Here is a 20,611-nt window from a genome sequence, read left to right as displayed (position 1 = left end):
TCATCCCCTGCAACAGGAATATGAATAGCTTTAAATCTAGATCTTCCTGGTTTGAACTCATGTGAGCTTGGGCTTCAGAGTTTTTTTTACTTCCATGAAGCTGTGACCACAAACAACTCCTTAATGGGAAAAGTCTTGCATCTTTTTAATTAAACTTTATAGGTCACTTAAATGTAGCTAGGTAAGCTATTTAAATCAATGAACACTGGCACAGACTTGGCACTTCTGCTGGTTATAACCTGAACGCTTTCTAGACATGGGAGAGCATTCCTAGCACACAGGAAAAGTTTCTGCAGTAGCAAAAGGTTCTTATGGAAATCACAGGTCTTTAAAATTTCTTTAGAGAAGAAACAATTGGGGAAAAAACAATCAGCAGAGCTCTTGAAGATAAAGGTACTTTTTTTTTAACCTAAAAAAAGGACACACAATTCTACATTTTGGAGCAAAAAAGTTTTTAATGCCAAGTGTCACATTTTCACCTCTTTCAGAAGAGCTCTTGGTGCTGGAGAATTTCTGCAGATGGGAAACTGCACAGAGTATTTCGCAGCATCCTTCACTATATGAATGATACTAGATTACAATTTAAAAAACCCAATGAAGACAGACTAGAACAGAAGGAGAAAAACCTCCAGGATGTTGAATACTCAGAAGTTCTCTCCTCTTTCCTATGAGATGCATTCTTCTGAATAAGGAGTGCCTGGGACACGGACACAGTAGCATCCATTTCGGGAACAAGTCCCTAGTTGTTTGTGAGGGTGGGGCATGAGAACAGTTAAACCAGTTTACCCTGATCTTAAAGCAGTACGTGGAATGAAGTCCCATTGATTAAAATCGACAGGTAAGTCCACGTGTCGTGCACAATCTACCCAATTGGTCACTTGCGGGGAAGAGTGCTCTGTTGATACGGATCCATCCAATGCAGCTTCCTCACAAAAGCCACAGGTGACAACATTAGGCAAGGAAGTGTCTGCTTTAGAAACTGGCTGCACTGTCGAGAAAGCTGTACTACAGATCTGCAACTCCAGAGAATAAGGGTCCAACTACACCATCAGTACGTGGAACTCCCAATGAGGCACCTTTTTTAAAACTCACTGAACAGGCAACTAGGGACCCATCTGGATCAGGATTATAGCACAGGGAAGAAGGCTTAAAAGACCCCCCTCCTCACACCACAGTGCCAATCCCAACTAGGCCCCTGCACACCTGGCAAGTTAAAAAAATGACAGAACAGGATGGCTGGGAGGGCATAAAGTAACTCCCCACTTGCATGATGCGTGCATGTTGCGTGGAAGAAGGAAATCCTATTTATTGTAAAAACATCAAGGGGGGGGACCCAAACCATTAATAAAAATTAGCCTATGCCTGCTTTATTCTGCTTTTACTAAGCAAAGGGAAGGGGGAAAAGCATGCAGAGCTCCCAACTGCTGGATCAATGGAAATCAGATACCCAGGCACTGCCCCGCCTTTTAACTATTTTCCAGCTTCACAGCCTTCAAGATAAGAGATTGGAACCAAAACCACCATTTTCCCTTGGCTTGCTCTCAGAAATGGAAGCTCAGTACTCTGGGGTCCCATGAGCGATAGTCCAGCCCACATTTGTGCAGTTATAGGAGCCGAACATAAATACGACCGCCAAATCAATACACACCGCACATTGTCGGTGAGATTTGGGGCACGACTTCACTTAAGGGGATTTATAATTGGGAGCTACAAATCTAGAACAAAGGACGCAATCTTATTCATTCTCCCCAAACGCATGAAGTCAGTTGATTTATTCCATTCAGGCTGGGGAGCTTATTAGCAGGGCTGGTTCAAACCAATTATTTTTTTACTTGTGCTGGAACTGATCGAGTAGCTCAAGGGTATTCTACCATCTTAGTCAGAAAAAGAGCTGAATTCCCATTGAACACAATTTGCCTCGACTGTGACGAAGTACAGAAGGCAACCGCAGAGCTACTGGTATCCGACTTAGAAATCAGCGGCATTTTGTGCTGTTAAAAAACTATGAAACCAAACCCACCTTCATGAGAACGAGCCTCCTTTTGAATTCATGCTGCTATTTAACATTTTACACACATGGCTTTGCTAAAATGAGATTGCAGGCTCCCTACACTCAGTAAACCTGTTGAGATGTGGAGTTGAATCCAAGGACAGTTCAAATACCAAGAGATTGGCTGTGTAACTTAAACAAGACTTCATGAAAAGTGGAAAACTTGATGCCTGCTCCCAGGGACTAACAATCATTTAAAAACAGGGTGCGTAGGGTGGAGGGGGGAAGCAGGGGGACTGCAAAGGAAGAAGCCAGGGTCTCAAGCAACTTCCATCAAGAATACCTATTATTAAAAGAAATCCAAACTTCTTTCTTAGGCATCTGCTCATAGTGCAGTTATACAGGTGAAAAGAAAAGTCTTAAATACAGGAAGAACTACTAAGATTTGAATATTGCTTGGAAAAAGAATTACTTTTGCCAAGACCTATGTTGCAGAGGAGTGCAGTCTGTTTGTGTCATGACACCAGACCAGAGGTGAGCATGACCGACAAGAGCGTGTGTTATTTTACTCCAGGCAGTGCTCTCTGTCAAGCAAGTTAATTTCAATCAGGACGGCTGGAATTCAACATAGGTCTTTTCCAAGAAGGCACACTTTTTTTTGGCCTTCTAATCGGAAGACAGCTGCATCCTCCCTAGTAATCCTTCATGAAAACTTGTAAGATATACAGAAGCACACTTCAGCGTGCTACACTTCCTACACTTCCTAAAGTAGATCCTTGCATTTTTAAGTCTTAGTAATCAAATCTGCATCCTGCACTTCCTAAAATGAGATCATAGTGGAGCATACAGTGTTTTAATTTCCTCCTGTTACCTTGACAACAGCCACATGAGGTAGATTAAGAAATTCTGATTGGTACAGGCTTGTCCAGTCTATGTCACAAGGAGAAAGGCAAACGTACACTAGACCCTCACTTGCTACAGAAGCCCACTCCTGGCCACTCGGATACGTATCACAAACAAGTAGGGACAGGTTTCAAACAAAATACTGCCCAACGAGGACTTAACGGTCTACAGAAACCTGATAGAAAATAACAATAATGCAATTTTCATGGAAGTGCCAATGCAATGAGTGCAAAAAGTGCAAGGTAAGTATTCCAATATATATACTCCAAAAATACTAGGGACTATCCGTCTGCACACATGTAGCCCCAATGCATGGAATACGGTCCAAAGAACACATGTATAACAACATGCATATAAATACAAAGTTCGTCTTTCAAGGTGTACAGTTCCAATGGGTTTTTTCTTCTTTCTTGCAGGCAAACCTGCCAATGAAGGGCAAAGAGGGTCCAACGGGAGTCAGAAGGTCGGTAAGGAAGCTCCCGGGCTGTTGGCAACGGGCGCGCTAGCAATTAAGACAGCCCGTTTCGCTGTGTGTTGCTTTGTCAGGCCATTCCTGTTGCCTCATCTCCTCCAAACACCACTGGACCCTCTTCGCCCTTCAATGGCAAGTACTTACTTACCTTGCCCTTTTTGCACTCATTGCATTGGCACTTCCATTAAAATTGCATTATTGTTATTTTCTATCAGGTTTCTGTAGACTGTTAGGTCCTTGTTTGGCAACATTCAGATACGTAAACAGCCCTCTCACCTGGGCTAGGCTTGGGGGTGGGGTGGGGGCACCTGTCCTGATTTTCACAGCATTGCTTGGCTGATCTCCACGTGTCTGTCAAAAACCGCCACCCTATTTCAGACAGCATACAGCACTGATTGTCTGTCTGACAGCTTCATTCCCTTTCTGAACAGATTTTAAAATAGTCAGAAGCGTAAAAAAGGCCGAGCCCCTACCCCTCTCGCACAGGAATAAGACCATCAGTCCAACAAGGTCAGTACTGTCTACTCAGACTGGCAGCAGCTCTCCAAGGTCTCTGGTAGAGGTCTTTCCCATCTCCTGTTACCGAAAGACTTTTTAACTGGAGAGGCCAGCGATCGAACCTGGAGCCTTCTGCGTGAAAAAGAGATGCTCTGCCACTGAGCCACACCCCATCCCTCCAAACCACCAAACATCTGGCCCAGAAAATGCATCTGATGCTTGGGGCGGCGGGGTGTGTGTGTGTGTGTGTGTGTGTGTGCGCGCCCACCAAGTAGACAATCTCCCTGAATCACTGTGGGGAGGAGTCGCTAGATGGATGCAGTCAATGAATGGTGCGTTTGTTTTTTTCACACAGTGAAAGGAGAGTTCACTATGTAATCAAAACCCCTCATCTGCTCTTGTGCACAGGTATGTCTAAGAACTCCATTATATTTTACACTGTACTTGCTTCTGTTGCCTTCAGGCTGTCTGCTAGGCATTTAAAACACATGATAGGCCCTTTTAAAAAACTTGAACGGATACTGTTTTCTCCAATTGTCAGCAAGTTTTAAAAAGTCGCCCAGTGTATCAGTCTGGGAAACTGGTTCAGTTTACCGAAAGGGTGCCAGCAAATGAAAGGAGACGACTTTTCCGTTTGATTCTCAGCTTGCTCCAGAAATTCTCTTCTCCTGCCGAGGCTCCAGAGCTCTAACAGATGCACATAGAGGCATTTTTAGATACACCAACAAGACTATTCAGAGCCAATTGCTCCAAACTTGAAAAATATTTCAACTAAATATATTGTCAGTACATCACATCAGTATCTTTGCATGATAAACTGGCCTGAATATCCCTACAATAGTAGTACTATAGCTAGCTTTAAGAATCACTTTTGGACAAATACACAGGTTGCTAGTCTCATAAGCTACACTGGAGACTAACAACTGGGTGCCTTGACCACATCTGGCCCACCCAGCTGCCAACCAGGAGAAGAAAGCGAGCAGTGACTGTGTTGAAATGGGACTTGCAGTATCCCAAGGGGACAGAAGAGGAAAGAGCGGTGGGGGCACAGCTTGTCTCTGCTTGTCCCCAGAAAAACCAGCTGTGGACTGGAGGCTACCCACACTGAGAACTGTATAGTTCAGCACAGAATTTCCATGTTGCTTGCTCTTATTTCTTATTGCTTCCCCCACAGATTACCTGGGGTGACCAGGTAACGTAGTCACGTCAAGCAGTTTACTAGCAACATTTACACGTACTACACAACAACAAAATTATGTCTTCCTGGAATGCTTTCTGCAGGCAAATTTGGTGAAGTTGAAGCGATGAGGTCTAGCAACATACACAGTAAGTTATGCCTACCACTTCTATGAGTTACCCTGTCTGCACGTCTCTTTCTAGATATATCTACTAGGTCAGCGACTGACAGCTCACCGAGCTATTTACAAAAAGAAAATAAATGTAAACTATTCAATTAAAATTTTAAATAAATATAGCTGTATACAATCTCTATACTGTGTAATGACTTAAGAATGAGGTAATAAAATCCCAGCTATTTATGTCTGCCGTCAATGGGGTGAATGTGTTGCTGGAAAATCAGATCGCTGGACTAGCTTCCTTGGCTTGATCCTGTCTATTTTCTTCGGAGGCACTGTCCTTGGTATCTTTTATGCTGGGTAGTTGTGCAAAAAGTTCTTCAGTTTTGTTGGGTAGTCTGTCATGACTCCAGTCGCGCCCAAGTCAAACGCTCGCTTGTATTCTGGTTCTTCGTTTAGCACCCAGATGTACACCTGAATGGAAGGATAGAGTGAAAGATCTCTGTTCCAAAAATGCAGCAGTCAATCCCATTTGTCCCCCTCAAAGCCTTTGGTTTAGACCTAATCTCCAACTGACAGCAAGCTTAAGTACGAAGTAACTTCATCTGCTTACATTCTTCCTATTGCACTTGCTTCTCCCCCAGTGATGAAATCTGGACTGTAGGCCAAACAGGGCAGAAAGCACACTTTTGAGCTTTTACGTACAACAGAAGTACAGATATATACATACACAAATAACTATATACATACACATACAACAGTACAGGAAGACTGAGAAGGGGCAATGGAAAAAATCCCCTCAACTGGTTTCCTTCTTCCTCCACTTTGATTCCCAGTCCTTGACTGGATGGCCAATGCCTTTAACATTCTGTGGCTTGTTGAGAATTGTCTGTCCCCATGCTTTTTGAGGGATTTTTTTAAATTTAGAAAGCCTTTTCCGGCATGCCAAGGGAGCCCCCAAAGTATGAAAAATCTCCACTTCTTTCAGGGGGCCGATTCATTGCCTTGCCTTATCAGACACTTCATCATGAAGTTAAAAAGTTGAGAAATCTCTCCTCATCCCAACGTGCGTCTATATGCAAAAGAACAGCAGCTGCAAACTTTGCTCGGCTTAGTAGGTGGCCTTTTTTTGTGTCTGCCAACAACTCTTCCCTCTCTTGAGCATGCAAAGAACTTGAGGGAAGAGAAAGGGCTGGTTCTCAGGACCAGCAAAGCGAGAAATTCCTTGCTTGAGCGCCGTAGTTTGCAGGGCTCAAGGAGAGAGGGGATCTTGGTCCTGGGTGTCCAGGGAGAGGGGCAGTTGCGAAAGGGGATGTAACCAACCTAATATAACTCGGGGCCTGCCCTTCCCTAGAGTAAGGAAATACCCTGTGTTTGAGATAGCATTTTAGGTTGCCCGAATCACCCCAAATAGTACACAATGTTCCATGGTCCCAACCAGGAGGGCCAAGTTAGGGAAAGGAGAAGGGAAGAAGCAGGGGTAAGGAGACAGCATGGCAAGGGAAGAGGGGTTTTGCCCGCACACATGGGCTCAAGAGCCCTGGCACAATTAATAGACAGTGACAGAAGAGGGAAGGAGGAAAAGGCTGGGACAATGTCAAGCTCTTTTTAGAATCACTCTCATCCAGCCCCTAGAGCAGCACAACATTAAGTCCTCCAGTAATGATATTATGACTCTACATTTACTCAACAGTTAAACAGCAACCACTAACACAGAGTTCCCTACTCCTCTTGCTCGCCTTAGTAATACCAGTTTTGTTCTGCTATAGTTTTGTTCTGCTTAGTTACATCAGTTTTGTTTTGCATTTGACTTAACGCCTTAGAATAGGTGACTGTGTGCATACAGCTTAGGGGCTCTAAGAAAGAACACACAAAAATACCCCAGGGTTTACATTTTTCAATAAAAAAAGCTTTACCCCCTCACTGTCAAATTTTGAATGTGGTAGCGCTCTGGCCATGCAATGATCTCCTCTCACATTTTCAGCAGTTTTGTAAAAAGAACATTTCTTCTAACAACCATAAGGCCTAGAAACTATACTTTTTAGAAGGTAGTGCTCTATGGCTCACAGCTTCACCTCACTACTGTGATGTAGTGGTTAAGAGCATGAGCTAAAGGCTCCTTGTTCACATAGCAGCTTGGCCACAAACTTGCTACTGCCTGGTGTTAGTTAAGCTACTTCCCCACTTGCTGTCTCAATTCTGCCTGTCAGGGCTTGTCGCTGCCGCCGCTGGGCAGGGCCCCAGCTGGGCCGGCCCTGACGTCAGAGGGGTGCCAGGGATACTGCAGGACCCTGCTCTGTGGAAGGAGGGGCGGTATACATCACCCAGACTCCCTCTCAGTCCACTCGCTGGCCTGCTCAACCTGGCCTGCTTACCCTCTGCATCCTCCATCATCTCCTCCTTCCAGAACTCTCCTCCAAGCCTCCACTCTTGCATTGCACTGCTCTCACTCCACACCGTCACTCCTTACTCACACCCACCACCTCAGAGCTCTTCCTAGCCACCTTATATAGGGTTTCCTTTCCCCGCCCCGCCCTCCTTCTAGGCTTGTTCCTTCTCCTGACTTGGTCCAGCTGTGCCTTCCCTCAGGTGTTTCCCTCCTACCACTAATCCCTTCCTGGCTTCCTTGCCTTGCTGGCAGGGTGGGGCTGAATGCGAGCCATCCCCAGCTGAGGTCTCTTTGGCCTTGCTCACGAGGAGCTGCCCTGGCCAGCTTCTGTCAGCAAGTCCGGGGGCTGGGCTGCTGACCCCGGACACTGCCTCTGTAACAAGATGCTGATATTGGCTTACAACCACTGTGTAGGGTAGAATAAGGATCATACCTGGGGGAAGTGCCATATAAATAATGTATGCAAAGTTCTTCAAGCATTACAAGTAGTCTTTTTTTTAAAGCCAGTTAGAGACAGGAACAGTAGACAACACAAATGTAGAACCTCATATTACTTTCTGAAATCTTTGCCATGCTGTACCTGAATGCCTCGAGCAGTGAGGTGGTCAAATAACGCTTTCCGCATTAGCAACCTACAACAATAGGAAGAGAAAAGATCACTTACATGTTTTGAGGTCTTTGATGTTCAACATTTAAATCAGCCTTGCCCTGACAGAAGATGTAGAGACAGGTGGAACTAGGAAATAACAATGCCAACATTCATCATGCCCCTTGAACGCATTGCTTTGATAACTGGGGGTCTGTGCTCCAGAACAACATGGAAGCTTCAAAGGGAGACCAAGTACGGCTGATGTCTGGGAAGCATGCTTTGCCACACTGGGCTTGCTGTATGCAGTTGGACAGGGTATGCTTTATGTCCAAGTATTAGCTTTGGAGGGTAATCTGCTGCCAACCTCAGTTGTAAGAGTCTGCTGTATCGCAGAAAGGGGTCACCCACTCCAGCACTTCCAACAGCGGACAACCAGGTGCTTCTTGAGAAGCTCGCAAGCAAGACATGAAGCCGACAGCCCTTCCTCACTCATCTGCAGAAACCAGGACTCAGTGGTGCGCTTCCTCTAGACAAAGAAGTTCCCGTCAGCTGTTACAGCTAACAGCACCCAATGGGTCCACGCTGCATGAATGTATCTAACCCTTTTTTTAAAAATGAGGTGTCTAAATACGGTGGCCATCTGTGACAGTGAATTCCTTGCAATGACTGCAAGTAGTACTCCAGGTTCTGTTGGGACAGGGAGAAGAACTGGTCCTGGGTCACTTCTCTCAACCAGCCCACCAGTTTGCATCTCTTCCCAAACGTGACTCTGCTGCATCCCAGCCGAGAAACAGGAAAGGTGGCACAGAGGCACTGACGATGAAGCAAGAAGAGATGCATGGGGCAGGCAAAGATAGCTATGAAGGTTCAGAACCACATGCCCCACTTTCCCCCTCTTGCAGCTCCTCTTCTCCTGCAAGAGCCATAGGGAACCACGTGAGCTTTTGCCCACTGCCAAGTGAAGAGGCCTGTGGAAAACAGATTTTTGTTTTAAAGTAACTTGTTTTTGTTTTAAAGTAAAGAAGCAAATTAGCTACAGTTGGGTTTTTTATTTATGTCAACACATTTTCTCGAGGAACAGCAGATACCCACGTTACTTAGGAATTCCAGAGGGGTAGTCGTGAGAGTCCGCTGCAGCCAAAGGAATATGGTTTTGTGGAACCTTAAAGACCGATTTATTATAGCAGAAGCTTTCTGGGCAACAGCCCACTTCATCAGATGCATTAAGTGTTACATTAAGTATTTATGCAGGTTTATACTAAGAAAGGCACAGAGTGGGGTGTGTAGGAAAGCCATACATACACACGCCTGGCCTGAGCACTTTGGTTCAGGCTTGGAAGTTCTCACAGGCCCAGTTCTGGCTTGCCACCCTGGGAATGGAATGAACAGGCTCCTTGACTGATTACACCTGCAGCCAGTTGTTGCCGAGCAAGATGTCCTTGGGTGGAAGGGTGCCTCAGCTCCGGCTGCCCCCCCGCTTTCTCAGGCCTAACAACGCTGATATCAAGGTGTGCCCTGATTGGCTGATAGTCCTAGAAAAGATGGCTCCTCACAGCACACATCATCACACACTCTAGCTTGGACACCTGATTTGACCATTTTATTGAGAGACTTTGCTCCATGCCAGCATTTGAGAGACGTTGCTCCATGCCAGGTCCTACAATAACCAGAGCTGCCTGGCATGGCTGGACTTTGTGAGTATGAGCAACCTAGAAGCTACAGGGAAATGCAAGTGAGCAAGTTTTATGTCTAGTCAGGGGTTTTAGCCAGAATTAGGTAAGCTGTTATTTTATTGCCTTTCGCTTGTGCCTTATGGAGTGGTTCCTGCCCTGCATACACTCTCCTGAATTAATAAACAGCACTTATATTTAAGCCTGTCTAGAGTCTCTGACCACTTGTGTGCAAGTTCTCCCAGAACGAACCCAGAGACTGGGGAGTCTCAACAAATCAAAGGACCTCAACCCCCACAGAAAGCTGCTAGGGGTCTCAGTGGCTGTGCACCAGAGCTTGAGAATGGTAGCCGGGGGTTGAACGGTTATACATGGGGGGATAGGATAAGAACTGTTAGACGGAAGTCAGAATAGGTTCTCTTTAGGCACAGCCAAAAAGGTGTGCCTAAACAGCACACCTGATAATGCATATGACAAGAGCATATGACAATGGAAAAAGACAAGAGCATATGACAATGGAAAAAGGGATCAAAAAACAATCACAAAAACTTATATTGGAATAAATGTTAGTCTAAGACGCCACTGCACTTCTGTTTTGTCAAGAAACAAGGAAACCTTACATGTCAGTAAGCCAAATGGTAAACCGTTGACTTCTTGAGATCTTCTCTGGTTCTTTGAGCCTGAGATTGGGAGCGGGGGGAGGGGGAGGACAGAAGAGAACTTTGATTACATTCCCGTTACAAACCATCCCTGACAACACAGGAAAAGGAAGATGTACAGAAACAATTTCACAAGTGGCAGAAGCAACAATCTCAGCTCAAAGAGCACCTAAAAGATCACCAGCACTATGAACCTGATGAAGAAAACGAGCCCCTGTGATGAAAGAATGGCTGAGGCTCTCAGACCTATATAGAGAAGCCTGAATACACCAGTTCATACAAAAACACAAAAGCAGCCAGAAAATATATACGACCTGTGTTCTAAACCATTTTAAAATTAAATACAGGAAGCTGAAGGTAACCATCCTTACAGGAAGCTGTAACATTTGGTTAAACCTGGAGAGAGAGAAAATCAATCTAGAAGTAACTCAAGAGAGATAGGAACCATGAACAAAATTCTGCAGTTGGTCTTCATTTAGCTACAGAGCTGTGCGTAATGTGAGAGAGCAGAAACAGCATGGGTGTGACCAGGGCTTTTTTTCTGGGAAAAGAGGTGGTGGAACTCAGTGGGTTGCCATCGGAGAAAATGGTCACATGGCTGGTGGCCCCGCCCCCTGATCTCCAGACAGAGGGGAGTTGAGATTGCCCTCCCTGCTGCTGGAGAGCAGGGGGCGGGGCCACCAGCCATGTGACCATTTTCAAGAGGTGCCGGAACTCCGTTCCACCATGTTCCAGCTGAAAAAAAGCCCTGCTCTTATACATCTCTTCTGGGGCATACACATACCTTCCCCCACTCGAGATGGGTTTCACCAGGGCAAGGAACACTTTTTGTGACAAACTGAATTGGACACAAAAGATTTCCAATGCAACATAATATCTCCTTTGGACTGTCACAAGCAAATGGCTACTGTGTTATTACTGAACTGCTGTCAGTGTTTTATTGCCAGAAGTGTTATTAACTTGAAAATTACAGCTTTTCTCTTCTTTGTTACTCTGTAGCTTTGGTTAGGACAATAAAATTACCCCCGGTTAAGTGCCCGCCCTACCTCCTCCCCTATCTCCTTTACAAGTACATTAAGATGTGCCTGCTTATACACAGGCTAAAAAAATCCCGCCTCCTTTTGAATAACAATTCCATGAGCCAGGATAATGAAAAATTATTTCAGGGATAAGATAAACAGTTCTGCTTGCAAAAATCTTCCGCTTATTTGAGATATAGTTTTTATGCTCCATTTCATTTCAGAACTGGGCAGGTACTAAAGTTAACTGATAAAACACTGAGGAGTCTGAGGCCTAAAATAATTACATTATTCTCCCTACTTCCAGAATCGAAAGCACTGAAGCGTGTTATATATTTACAAGTGGATTATGCTAAGCCAATCATTCCCTGGAAAGCAAACCTTATTCAGCTTCCCTGGAGAATCTTCCAAGCACTGATAGCTCGGGTCTATACGGCAAGGATTCTCCACATAGCCTTCACTGTTGCAACAAAACATCTACACAGCGGTTTTCCAGGCACTGTCCTTATCTCAGCAGCACCCTGTGGCCACCATTTACCCCCATACCACGGGAGGCCTATTTGGGGGGCTTTAAAAAAAGACCATAATTGTTAGACTGCCATAACATTGCTGTTATAACCTGGCAAGAGTTAGTTTCTCTGAACTTTCAGCTTTTATTTTCAAACAAGACCTTTTTGTTGCAGAGATATAGGAGGTACAGCTTGTAAAAGGACCCCTCTTCCTTCCCACTGCCTTTGCCTGAGAGGCAGTGGGGAAGCTGCATATGTGAATGAGGGTTTGCTCCAATTGCCTCCCCGGCTCTTACTTTTCTTTGGTTAGCCATCATCACTCAAGCGATGCCCTCTCTTTCACTACCTGCACCTTGAAACACAGACAGGAGCTATGTGCTTGTGTGCCCTGCTTCTCTCCTTTCCTCCTCCCTAGCCAGCTGTCAGTTGCCCAATCATGAATTTCGGATCTGTTGCATGGATGAGCAGTCAGGGGCCTTCGGTGAGATCTCTGACCACAGCCTGATATCGTTACGTACTATGATACAATCTCAATGCACTAGAGCCCAAAGCACTGGAAAATTATATCAAAACACTACAGGATGCCAAGGTGACTGGCACCCGTGATGTACAATCTAGTTCATTGTCTTGTTTGATTTCTTTTCTTAGTTCTGTAAAAAAAGAAATCAATCAAGGGACTACGTTGGACTCGCAGCCCTTCCGTGTAATAGACGCAGACATGCGGGAACTCTGAGAACAGAGGCTCATCCACACAGACTTCACTCCACTGCCGCCCTTGTTCCCCAGTCTCTGGCTTGTGTTCTTCTGCCAAAACGTCCAGACATTTTACCCCTTCCTGTTCCAGCAAGGATGGCTTCAGCTTAACCTGTCATGAAAGCTGGAGTGGGCCCCACGTGTATTGCTGTGCATCTTCTATCCAGTTAGTTATCAAGGTGCAAGTCCCCCACAGCCTTTCCAGCCCAACTCAGTATATCCAAATAGCCGTCTATCTTGCCCCTTCCCGGAAGGGGGGCAACCTCCATCCTGCCCACTTGTTTCCATAAAAGAAGCTCATTTCCTCGTAGCCTGAAATCGGAGTTTATTGCTTCGTCTCCCAGAAAAAAGGTCTTTCCTGAGATCAGGGCATTCCTGAGTGTTAAGATAGCCTGTATATTTATATCACGCCTCTTTCCCCTTATATCACTGGTAGGAAAAACTGCTAGAAGTTCACATTTTTAAAAAAAGGAAAACTGGGAGTTCAGAGAAGCTAATAAATGGTGCCAACTGATTGTTACCCTGTTACAGATATATACTGATACAAAAATATCCCATTATTTTAAAAGCCCGAAAAAAGCCCTCTAGTGGCTGGGAACAGGGTGGCTGCAAGGGGCAAAGAGAAGGAAAATAGCGCTGATGTGGGCAGGTCCTTGGAGAATGGGCAGATTCCCATCCAGACTGCTTGAGAACACATTTGGACTGCGCTGTTGGCAAAGAGGTGGGAGAAAGAGCATGCTGAAGACAGATAAAGGATGAACGGAGCATGAACAGACTAGTATTTCATGTGGATGCAAAAAAAAAAAAAAAGCACGGAGGTTTGGCACCTGAAGCAGAGAAAAAAGTCAATACGGCAGCAGCCATCGACTCTGGAGAGTGATGGTTGTTGGGGGTTTTCCGGGCTGTATTGCCGTGGTCTTGGCATTGTAGTTCCTGACGTTTCGCCAGCAGCTGTGGCTGGCATCTTCAGAGGTGTAGCACCAAAAGACAGAGATCTCTCAGTGACACTGTGACACTGAGAGATCTCTGTCTTTTGGTGCTACACCTCTGAAGATGCCAGCCACAGCTGCTGGCGAAACGTCAGGAACTACAATGCCAAGACCACGGCAATACAGCCCGGAAAACCCCCAACAACCATCGTTCTCCGGCCGTGAAAGCCTTCGACAATACATCGACTCTGGAGAGCTTTGAGAAACCCTTGTTTCAAGACTGCAATGCCAGTGTCATTGGTCCAGGTAGAGAAGCAAAAAAAAGCCACTTACTTGAGAATTATTGAAGGCATCGGAATCTCCAAGAACTCCTCCATGATGGGAAAGAAAGGCAGGAGTCCAGTATAGAACAGGCCAAGCAGCAGCAGGACACGGCGCAAGCAAAAGAGGATAGGAATGTGGGCATTCTGACAAGAGACGCAGACAGAGAGAGAGAGAGATCAAACAAAACTACCAAACGCAGGAGGATTAATTCATGACTAAGATCAGCTCCAACAGCTTCAGCAAGCTTCGAGTCAGAGCCACTAGTGATAGCCACTAATATGGCTGGGAGATTTTTCAAATGCCTCCCCAAGATGGAACAGAGAACTGACACGGGAGCCAAGTGGAGCAGTAGAGTTGATGCAAACTGTACACAGTGTTATCGTCCGCATTCTACCTTTATAGGAGAATGCATGAAGTTGCTCTAGACTGTCAGACAATTCAGGTGACTAGCTGCAGCTCTCTGCTGTCTCAAGCACAGAAACAACTTCCGGGCACTTGGCCCCTGCGCCTTATGTATGTCAAAGGCTGAATCTGGTGCCTTCAGCAAGCAAAGCACTTGCTTGTCCACTGAGTGATTTCTTTAGCTAAGGAGTCCCAGGCACTTACCTCTTTGTGACACTTGTCCACAATCTCATGACTGACATTCCCCCACACGGTCAGATGTTCTCTTTGGTACTGGCTCACCAACTCGGAAACCTGGGATCAGTATAAAACCACAGATCTCTTACAGATGTTCACTGATCGCTCTGGCCCTCGGGGGGATTTTATTTTATGTTATTCTGGAGCAGATGTCTCATGCCGTGAGAATGCCTTGGCAAGATTATCACTACAAACTTTCTTCTTGTTAGGGAGACCAAAAATTACAGTGTGTTGGACTCATGCTCACTTAAACTAAAGCAAATTCAGACAAGCTTGAATAAAAATATAGTTTCAAATTTTATGCTATTCCTTTGAAATTGACTGTGCTGATATTATTTATATGTTGCCTCTCCAGAGCTGCTTGAGATGGCTCACAGTTAAAATAGTAAAAAAAATAAAAAGAATTATCTCAGTAAGAAATAAAAATATCTATAGAATATTACTAATAAAAACATCAAGAGAAAATTGGAAAGATAAAATGACAGGCTATGTGGCAATGACAAAACTAACAAATTATATAGATAGAAGACCCATTAAAGAATTTGAAAAGAAATAGGAAAATTACTTCGCCTATTATTGATAAAGATGAGAAATAAAAGAATTAATAATGTAAAGTTGGACATGAGCTTTGATTAACAGAGGTTATAGTAATGTTGCTTACTTTAAGTTTCAAATTTTCAAAAATAGTGTATAGAAACACATTATTTAATTTGACTGATACATTTATTTATTTATTTATAGTCCGCCTTTCTCACTGAGACTCAAGGTGGATTACACAGTATGAGATTAGTGCAATCAGCATCAAGTACATTTCAATACAGTATCAAGGAATTAGCATAATTTGGTATATTATAGTATATTGTTAGTATTAAAATGTTTATATCAGAATATGTTTTATATAAATAGTTTGGAGGTAAGGAAAGTACAACAATATTGTTAAATACTTTTAAAATACAACACTGTATTTTTAATATTTGATTTAATAGTGAGATATAGTAAAAGAGAGAGAGGAAATGTTTCTGAGAATGGCTGTTATAAACCCTAAATACAAGATTTAAATGATATATGGTTATTGTATTCTAGACAATCTTTGTAATGGGTATCTTCATCTTTCTTTAGTGTAATTTGTATTCCTGTTTCTTTTTTGTTTTGTATCCCTTTTATAGTTTGGAAGATAAAAAAATATTAAAAAATAAAAGCTATCAAGAGTATAAAAGATACAGCAGATTTTTCTAGATTTCCTTCAAGAGAGATGAGAGGTGAGAAGTACAAGGCACTGGCACAGAGCAATGTACTCTGCACTTCGATACCAATTTCAGCTACAGACAGAAGCTAAGGCCATTAGAACTCATCTATCAAAGCTGCCTCACTGAAAACACACTTTAAATTGTTTATGAAATGCTTTATAAGAGTCAGCACAGATTTCAAGTCAGCATTACAGCTTATTAATGAATTTACTGCTTCATGCTTTCAACAATGAATCACCTAGTTAAAAATAGCATACTGAAACACTAACAATATAGTCAAAGGATATGCCTACCCTATAAATATGAAACCCATTTCAAGGCAATGGAGCCCCCTGCCCACTCTCAACATAACTACAATTCCCATAACACACTGGGTGAAGACAAACCTTTTAAAATGGATATACAAGGCTCTGCAAACAAGGCTCTGCAAACAAGCTAACCTACCTTACAGGGTTGTTGTGAGGATAAAATAAGAGAACAATGTAAGACACTTTGAGTCCTCAGTGAAGAGAAAGGAAGTAAATAATTATTACATCATACAGAGAAGTGTCATTTGGGCTTTTTAGAAAAATTGTTCACTTCTTTTAGCCGTCTCTTTGGTGAATTGCTTTGACAATTTCATTTCCCCATCCCTTCAATCCTGTTTTCCTTTCTTCTCTCGAGATGATTGCTGCTTTACTACCTCTAATCCTGGACTACCCCACAGAGAAGTTGTGAGGACCAAATGGAGAAAGGGGAGAATCCTGTATTTATAGAAATAAAGTATATGTAAACAAAGGCCAGGGGAATGGCCTGGGAGCACCAGATGCTAGTGGGGCCCTGTTGGTAATAAACAGGTTTGGGCCTGACCACAGACTTGTGTGGGGGCCTGTGGGAGTGCCCCCTGCCCTGGAGCAAGGTACGAAAATAATCAACAAAAATCCTCTGCTTCCCGATTGTGCATCCATACTTCGTTCTTTGAACAACTGCTCCCTCGCTTCTTCCACACTCCCTTCTCTACACATTTTCTATGATTTCTTCCCCAGTAGAATACAATCTTGGTGCCGCATCTCATTTTTAACAGCGGTTTTCAGCGGTGACACTCTTATGACCATCACTGGACTGATGCAGATTCCATACTTGCTCTTTTCAGAAGGGCTTCTCCTACCAGTGCTTAGTTCTTCTGGCCCCTTCTTACATGCCCAGGATAAGTCTGATTGTCACCTTGGGGTCAGGTAGCAATTTTCCCCAGGCTAATTTGGCTAGGGATCCTGACAGGTTTTTTTGCCATCTTCTGGGCATGGAGTAAGGGTCACTGGGTGTGTGTGGGGAGCAGGGGGAGGGGAGATATTTGTAAATTTCCTGCATTGTGCAGGGGGTTGGACTAGATGACCCTAGAGGTCCCTTCCAGCGCTATGATTCTACCAAATCTTAGCCAGGAGATCAGGCTGCTGCCATTCAAAATGAAAGAGGTGACATTTGCCCAATCTGACATGACTACAGAACAAGGCTGCTACTAGAAAAACTAAATGACCAACTCACCTTTTTGATCAGCACATCATTGTTCACTTTGATATCTATGTTGACTGGGGTATGGGGAAAGGCCTCAAATACCTCCTTCAGCAGGGGAATGCGCTTGTCTTCACCCTCACAGTGGCACTCTGACAGAGGCAAGAAGAAGTTGGTTGTTGTAAGAGGCACTCACGTGCCACTTGCATTCGTGATAAGGAGAATCGGGTCTTTTTCGGGCTTGCATTGGTCCTGGGTTCTGCCAGGCATATTTAAGTGACACTAGTTCTGTCGGGCTTGTAACAGTGTCCCTTGCTCCAGGTCGGTTCCGGTGGGATTTTCTGGTTTGACATTGGTTCTGGTGGGCTTTGTTTGTTCGGTTTGCATTGGGAAGGTTTTGTTCATTGGTTGCTATTTTGTGTTTGACTAAGGTTTCCTGTGTCCTGGAGAAAGCCTTGGATTTTGTCCCAATAGGAAACAACGGAGAGTGGCTAGATGCAGGTGGTTCAGTGGCCAATCTGCTTAAAACTTTGGGGGGGGGGTCTTTAGTGAACAGTCATAACTAGATTACCTGCCATTTTGGTGTAGTTTGTTTGAAAAATGTCCCTCAACATACAAACTCATACCACTCGCCCCAGAAAGATTTCCCCATATGGAGCTGAATCTATCTGGATTTCCTGAATTCCAAAAGAGAATATTATACTGGTATTTTTGGACCCATATATTGGGAATACTGAATCCAATAGCAGATACCGGAATCCAAATAACAGGGTGTTTTTTTTTTAAATTGCACTCCCCTACCACCGACTCATGAAGCTTAGGGGGTGACTTCTGGACGCACCACTGTAACCTAACAATGATGCTATAAAAGCTACCTGTAGTAGCTGCTACATTCACACTACCCTGAGCTCCCTCGACAAAGAGTGGGACACACATGATAATTTACTATGCTGATTTATGGACTGGCAAAATTAATGCATTACTCTGTTTATAAACTATTCCAGTAATTTTCAAAATCTTAGAAAATTTAATACACTATTAGGGTAATACTGCAGTTGTCTATTTCAAGAACACACTAATACCAGAAAATTTGTTTTTGCAAGCTATCTACAGTTCACAACATTACCTTTTTGAAAAGTTACATCCAGTCTGCAGAGGTATGGTGGGAGTTCCTTTAAAAGGAGAAGAAAAGAATATCAGCAGAAATACAACTGTGCTGAGTTCTGCAACTTGAACAGCTTTCATTCAGAATCAGGCTGGTTTCAATCTACCAGCTGCGATAGCATGTACTCTGGGAAAGGACAGTCTCACAAACACGAGTCATTTTGGAGGACAACACAAAGATTTGTGATACATGCTATCTGAAACTGGTACAGCCAAAGAGCCTGTGGCAGAACAGCCCTAGTAACTCACAGGCCCTCTCCTATTCAGTTTTCCATGGCACCTAGGCAGCAGCGGTTATTAGAATTCTCCACTCAGTGACAAAACACTCTCCTAGCTCTCTCAACTTGTGTGTGTGTGTGTGGGGGGGTCGTCCCCTGACACTTCTCTTTCAGAAAACTGCCCCAGCTGGTCAGTTTTGGAATTACCCACCAAGAGGACCGAGTACTCCCAGCTTCCTTTCCACGCTGCTGATAAAATGCTTTGCCTAGTACCTGCATCTCCTGCTACCCAGTGACAGGTTACCACAGGGACAGCTTACCACATCTGCACACTCCCAGAGAATTAGTGATCCAGGAACCAAGTGCTTCCATTCCCCTGCCATCCATTTTGAAATGTGTGTTCAAACGGTGGCAGTCTAAGTGGTATGGGGAGCAACTATGAGTATTTAAAATAGTGAAGAATTTATTAAAGGGGAAAAGTCCACACACATACTGTGCACAGCAATGGACTGACCAAGTAGCACAAAGAAAGGGTGCAAACATGCAATTCTCTGTATTGTCGAAGGCTTTCACGGCCGGAGAACGATGGTTGTTGTGGGTTTTCCGGGCTGTATTGCCGTGGTCTTGGCATTGTAGTTCCTGACGTTTCGCCAGCAGCTGTGGCTGGCATCTTCAGAGGTGTAGCACCAAAAGACAGAGATCTCTCAGTGTCACAGTGTCACTGAGAGATCTCTGTCTTTTGGTGCTACACCTCTGAAGATGCCAGCCACAGCTGCTGGCGAAACGTCAGGAACTACAATGCCAAGACCACGGCAATACAGCCCGGAAAACCCACAACAACCATGCAATTCTCTGTTCCACAAATCTACACATGCCTTAGAGCCTTTGTCCAGGCAGACAGTCCCTTGTCTGCTCCATGTGGCATGGCAGCCATCAAGACAGAGCTCAGGCATGAGAACTCCTTCCTACAAAAAGATTTAACCAAAACTGACCCTCTCCCTTCATGCCGAGATTCTGTCTCTTCTTTCTGCTCTCATCCCTCATGGGTCAAATCATTTCTTCCTGCAGTCACCAGGAAAGATCCTATTTAGCCTCCTGCATTCCAAGTCTCTGTCACCTTCTGGGTATCAGATTCCAGTCAAGTTGTGTCTCTGGTCATAAGCAAAGCTTTGATGGCCTGATATTCAGTAGAGCATTGGTAGGACTGGTGATACCTGCGGAGACGGACATCCCCCCCTCCTGCCTGTCTTCTGCTCACAGAGAAAAATATCTAAAATCAAGTGTGGGGTTTCTGCAGAGTGCAAGCCTTGAAATAAAATGCATTTCTTCACAGAGCCAACAAGGCACATCAATTCTCCCCATCAATCCTACACAGAAGAGCTTCAGGCTCTTCCTGAAAGCAGCACCACTATAGACCCCAATCCTGTGGAGACAAGTTTCCCTTTCTGTTGAGGATTTTACCTTGTTGCAGAAGGCACCGGGCAGCCGGCAGCCAAGCTGCAATGCCGCCTGTTCCCTGCCTCTGGATCTAACAACAGTCTCTTGGGAACTGGCCCTCGTATGTGGAGAGAGCTTACAGGACACAAACATGAGCCAGAACATTGTAAGGCTGACTCTTGGCAGAGACTATACTTGTGTACATAAAAACCTTGCTGAGTCAGACCAGTGGACCATCTAGTCCATCATCCTGACTTACATAGTGGGAAACTAGTTTCCTTGGAGGCCAACAAGACGGTATAGAGGCTAAGGCTTCCCCTGATGTTTACTGCTTTTGAATGTAGAGGGCTCCCTTTAGTCCCCACGGTTAGTAGGTACTGATAGAATTATCCTTTGTGAATCTGTTTAATCCCCCTTTA

The 20,611-nt window shown here is 44.4% G+C and overlaps 1 protein-coding gene across 1 annotated transcript in view; it reads right to left on the bottom strand.

Annotated features, from left to right (window-relative positions):
• Positions 1–3,665: 3,665 nt before the first annotated feature.
• GDPD1 (glycerophosphodiester phosphodiesterase domain containing 1) overlaps positions 3,666–20,611 on the bottom strand; it is a 46,423-nt gene continuing 29,477 nt past the window's right edge. The window contains exons 4-10 of the mRNA XM_055001512.1: positions 18,500–18,545; positions 17,407–17,525; positions 14,606–14,695; positions 14,009–14,142; positions 10,427–10,486; positions 8,128–8,179; positions 3,666–5,632 (exon numbers count right to left, since the gene is read on the bottom strand). Coding sequence (XP_054857487.1) covers positions 5,510–5,632; positions 8,128–8,179; positions 10,427–10,486; positions 14,009–14,142; positions 14,606–14,695; positions 17,407–17,525; positions 18,500–18,545 — 624 coding nt within the window. The 3' untranslated portion in view covers positions 3,666–5,509. The remainder of the gene's footprint in view (positions 5,633–8,127; positions 8,180–10,426; positions 10,487–14,008; positions 14,143–14,605; positions 14,696–17,406; positions 17,526–18,499; positions 18,546–20,611) is intronic.

The sequence above is a fragment of the Eublepharis macularius genome, chromosome 17, assembly GCF_028583425.1.
Source record: "Eublepharis macularius isolate TG4126 chromosome 17, MPM_Emac_v1.0, whole genome shotgun sequence".
NCBI classification, from domain to species: Eukaryota; Metazoa; Chordata; class Lepidosauria; order Squamata; family Eublepharidae; genus Eublepharis; species Eublepharis macularius.
Note: the sequence above shows the minus strand (reverse complement) of the source record. Positions and strands in the feature narration are given on the sequence as shown.